At 49.5% G+C, this 4,801-nt stretch overlaps 1 protein-coding gene across 1 annotated transcript; it reads left to right on the forward strand.

Moving 5' to 3' along the window:
• The first annotated feature begins 525 nt into the window (after positions 1-525).
• On the forward strand, positions 526-4,479 carry TOB1 (transducer of ERBB2, 1). The gene is made up of 2 exons (XM_080923383.1): positions 526-805; positions 2,514-4,479. The coding sequence occupies exon 2, from the start codon at positions 2,661-2,663 to the stop codon at positions 3,711-3,713; it is 1,053 nt and encodes a 350-aa protein (XP_080779509.1). The 5' UTR covers positions 526-805; positions 2,514-2,660; the 3' UTR covers positions 3,714-4,479.
• The last annotated feature ends 322 nt before the right edge of the window (positions 4,480-4,801 follow it).

The following is a 4,801-nucleotide window of genomic DNA, read 5'->3' on the forward strand; positions in this document are numbered from 1 at the left end:
CACCCCGGGGTGGGCTGGAGACCCACAAGACAGCTCCCCCAAGAGTGGGGTTTTCCTCGGCCACAATCGCACTCGGAAGCAACCTTTTCCGTGTACTCTGCCCTCCCTCCCCTAGCCTCGGCCGCCCCTCCCGGCCGGCCCCCGCCGCGTCGCCACCTGCTCCCCCTCTCCCCCTCCCCCTCGGGCCCCGGCGCCCTGCCGCCCCACCCCTACCGCCCTCCTCCAATCCCGCTCCAAGGCCTTCCTTGATCCCGCCCTCAGCCTCTAGGGACTGTCAGATCATTGGTAGTAACAGCATTCAGGAGGCGTGACCATCTATCAGCAGCCGTCGGGACGTGGGCAGGCGGGACTTGGCCAATGGCGTCGGGGGGCAGGGCAGGGGCGGAGTCGGAGCGGCCCAGGGGTGCCGGGTGGGGAGGGCGGGACTGTGACGCGAGCGGCGCGCACCCCCGCGGAGGCTGGGGGCGGGGAGGAGGCTATAAAACGAGAGGCGGGGCGCGCGCCGCGGCAGAAGGAGCGAAGCTCTGGCCCGGCGCGTAGAGGGCTCTGTACGGGGACGCAGGGCGGCCGGGCCACCGGGCTGTGTAGAGAAGCGAGCGCGCTCGTGTAAGCCTGCCGTCCCCGCCACCCCTGAGCCAGAGCAGCGAGCTCACGGGCCCACCCGAGGCGTCCGTAGCGCGTCCGGCGGTGGCGACCTCTTGCACCCGGCCGCCTCGCCGCTCCCGACCCACCCGCGCCCCCGCCCGCCGCCCCTTCTCCCCCGCCCAGCCGCGGCTCGGCGGCGGCCGCAGCTCCGGAGCAGCCTGTAAGTAAGGGGGGGGGGAGCGGCGGCTAGTGGCCGAGGGAGTGGCCGCAGCGTCCTGCGAGCCCGAGTGCGGAGGCGCGGCCGCGGGGACCCAAGGGAATGGAGTGGCTTCGGGGGCCCGGTCCCGAGGCTCGGTGGCCGGCGGGCAGCCGGGAGGAGGGAGCACCCGGGGTGGGGGCAGCGGCGCCCAGGCAGGGGGAAGGAGCGCCGGGATACTGGGATCGGGCCCGGTCCGGTGCTCCGGGATGCTGGCTAGGTCCCAGGAGCCTCGAGCGGGGAGCAGAGGGGGGACGGCAGGGTCAGGTTACGGCGGGGGAGGGGAAGACAGGGCGGCCCGCGCCGCGACCTGCCGGTGCCCGGGGCAGCTTCCCTGGGGCGGCCAGAGAGTCAGCTCTCTTTTTCCCCCTGGCCGAGCTCCTCCTCCCAGAGCAAAGCTAGTAGTAGTCTTCCTCCTCTTCTTCCTCCTCCTCCACCTCCTCCGCTGTTGCTGCTGCTGTAGCGCTCGGATTCCCGGCGCTGTGAGCAGAAATCTAATGAGACCCAACTGGCTGTTTATGTAATTCTTCACAGTCCTGTGTTAAGGCGTTGCTTTAAAAACCACCTTCCACCCAAGCCTGTCTGGGCTCGGCTGCACCTTTAAGCAATCCAGCTGAATCTGCTTTCTCTGCCTGCACTTGGGTTTCGGCTTGAAAAGTGTAGTTTGGGGGCTACACGAAAGATTCTTTGCCCTTTGTCACCAAGAATATGGAAAATAGAACAGACGGATTAACATCAGTTTGATTATTTTAAATGCCCTTTTTGATCAACCTCGTTGTACAAATAGCTCTCCCTTGGAAATACCTCTGTTTGCCCTTGATCTTTTCTTATCCCCACCCAGTGCTGATCCAGCAAACGTTTAAAGGTCGACCTTATCCCTCCAACCTCTCCAGGGACTGTCCGTTTGTCCGAAGAGGGAAGGAGGTGTTTTTTTTTTTAATTTTTTTATTTTTTAATTAGACTAAAACTGAGAAACCCTGCCCTTTAAACAGAGTAATCAATAAGAGTTTTAAGCTGCTTGTTTTTCTTATACTTGCAGCTGAGAAGAATTTCAGAATGTGGGGGGAGGCAGCACACAATTTTAAAAAGGCACTGAGAAGGGCAAGTTGTGTGAAAGCCCTTGGCATGGTTAACATTAGAGGGGATAATTTGGTTTCGTTTACCGAGGTGACAGTTCATTTAGTACCACCACGTACTTTGAAAATTCAGAATATTCATGTAACTTACAACATTTTCAAATATTTAACGTAAAGCAGATATAAATGTGATGTTTCCAAAAGGAACTAGGGATTCACTTCTAAGATGGTGACTAGCAAAGAAACGAATGACCAACTTGTAGAAGTGGAGTGTGTGGGTGGGGGTGGATGAGTGTGCAGTACACAGTTAGTAAACACTGTGCCAAGAAGAGAAAGAATACAGATTCTGGAGGTTCCTTAAGTCCTGCTCAGAAACGGTATGTAATAGCTTAGAATCCTGTTTTAACTATAAATCTGTCTTGAACTTTAGCAAGAGATTTTTTTTTTTTATGTTCTGTCTCTTTATTTTGTAGTGATTTTTTTCCAGTCTTTCTAGCTCAGTAGACATTTTCAAAAATAAAATTTCAGTTAAAAGCTTTGGAGCTATTACTTTGATCTCACCTGGATGTGTTTGCTTTTGTTTTGTTTTCTTAAAGGAACAAGACCACTGAAGGTTGGAGGAAATCTTCTAATACCAGCACTTTGAATGAGAATTTGTTTCTCTGCCACAAACTGATTTATTTCAAATTTTATTTTTCTGGTGGAGGAGTTGAAACAAACCTAACTTTTGTGGCATTGCAGCTATGCAGCTTGAAATCCAAGTAGCACTAAATTTTATTATTTCCTATTTGTACAATAAGCTTCCCAGGAGACGTGTCAACATTTTTGGTGAAGAGCTTGAAAGACTTCTTAAAAAGAAATATGAAGGGCACTGGTATCCTGAAAAGCCATACAAAGGTTCAGGGTTTAGATGTATCCACGTAGGGGAGAAGGTGGACCCGGTGATTGAGCAAGCATCCAAAGAGAGTGGTTTGGACATTGATGATGTTCGTGGCAATCTGCCGCAGGATCTGAGCGTCTGGATCGACCCATTTGAGGTTTCCTACCAGATTGGTGAAAAGGGACCAGTGAAGGTGCTGTACGTGGATGACAGCAGTGAAAGTGGATGTGAGCTGGATAAGGAGATCAGAAACAGCTTCAACCCAGAGGCCCAGGTCTTCATGCCCATAAGTGACCCGACCTCCTCTGTGTCCAACTCCCCGTCGCCTCCCTTCGGCCATTCTGCTGCTGTCAGCCCCACCTTCATGCCCCGGTCCACTCAGCCTTTAACCTTCACCACTGCCACTTTTGCTGCCACCAAGTTCGGCTCCACCAAAATGAAGAACAGTGGCCGCAGCAGCAAGGTAGCACGCACTTCTCCGATCAACCTGGGCCTGAATGTGAATGTGAACGACCTCCTGAAGCAGAAAGCCATCTCTTCCTCAATGCACTCTCTGTATGGGCTGGGCCTGGGCAGCCAGCAGCAGCCCCAGCAGCAGCCCCAGCAGCAGCAGCCGTCCCAGCCGCCGCCCCCACCACCACCTCCTCAGCAGCAGCAGCAGCAGCAAACCTCTGCCCTTTCTCCCAATGCCAAGGAGTTTATTTTTCCTAACATGCAGGGTCAAGGTAGTAGTACCAATGGAATGTTCCCAGGTGACAGCCCCCTTAACCTCAGTCCCCTCCAGTACAGTAATGCCTTTGATGTGTTTGCGGCCTATGGAGGCCTCAACGAGAAGTCTTTCGTAGACGGCTTGAATTTTAGCTTAAACAACATGCAGTATTCTAACCAGCAATTCCAGCCTGTTATGGCTAACTAAAAAACAAAAGGAAAGAGAGAACATGTATCGTACAAGTTAAAATGCATCGGCCCAAGGGGGACTTTTTTTTTTGCCTCCTTGAGATTTTTTTTTTTTTTAAGCTTATAGTAAGGATACATTCAAGCTTGGTTACAAAATAAAACATGCATCATTTTTCATTTGCCAACCAAGCACAAAGTTATTTTATACTGACTGTATATTTTAAAGTATACTTTCAGATATGGCCTCTTACAGTATTTAAGATATAGCAAGGACATGGCTGATTTTTTTTATATATAAAAAATTGGCACTAATAAGTGGGTTTATTGGTCTTTTCTAATTGTATAATTTAATTTAGTACAAAGTTTGTAAAATATCAGAGGATATATATATATTGTTTCTACGACATGGTATTGCATTTCTATCTTTTTACTACAGTGATCTGTGACAGCAGCTTCATGTTGTATTTTTTTTACTGAAATTGTAAAATATCCATCTTAAAGACATCAACTATTCTGAAAATTGTGTACAGGATATTCCTTTAGTGGTGGAATTAAAATGTACGAATATTTGCTTTTTCAAAAAAAAATGTATTTTCTGTTAAAGGTTTAAAGATTTTTGCTATATATTATGGAAGAAAATGTAATCGTAAATATTAATTTTGTACCTATATTGTGCAATACTTGAAAAAAACGGTATAAAAGTATTTTGAGTCAGTGTCTTACATGTTAAGAGGGACTGAAATAGTTTATATTAAGTTTGTATTAAAATTCTTAAAAATTAAGAATGCCTATTCAGTAATCTTTGTTTCAAGCCTTTGCTAAAAGTCTGCTCATGGAGAAGGAAGATACGACGCAAAGGAATAATGGCAGGCAGGGCTCTGCTGTTTGTCAGACAGGTGTTTGCCAGAGCTGGGGTGGAGCTTGGTAGCATGTTTGCCTCAAAAGCAGAAAGCCATGGGTTTGATTCCCAGCATCCTGTAAACACAAGTGGCACATGCATGCTTCTACTCCCAGCATCCATATAGGAGAGAGCCAGGGATAGGAGGAAGTCCTGTAATCTGTCTGCATCTATTTGAAATGTGAGAAGGAACTCAGAAAATGCTAAAA

Source organism: Micromys minutus (assembly GCF_963924665.1).
Source record: "Micromys minutus genome assembly, chromosome: 10".
NCBI lineage: Eukaryota > Metazoa > Chordata > Mammalia > Rodentia > Muridae > Micromys > Micromys minutus.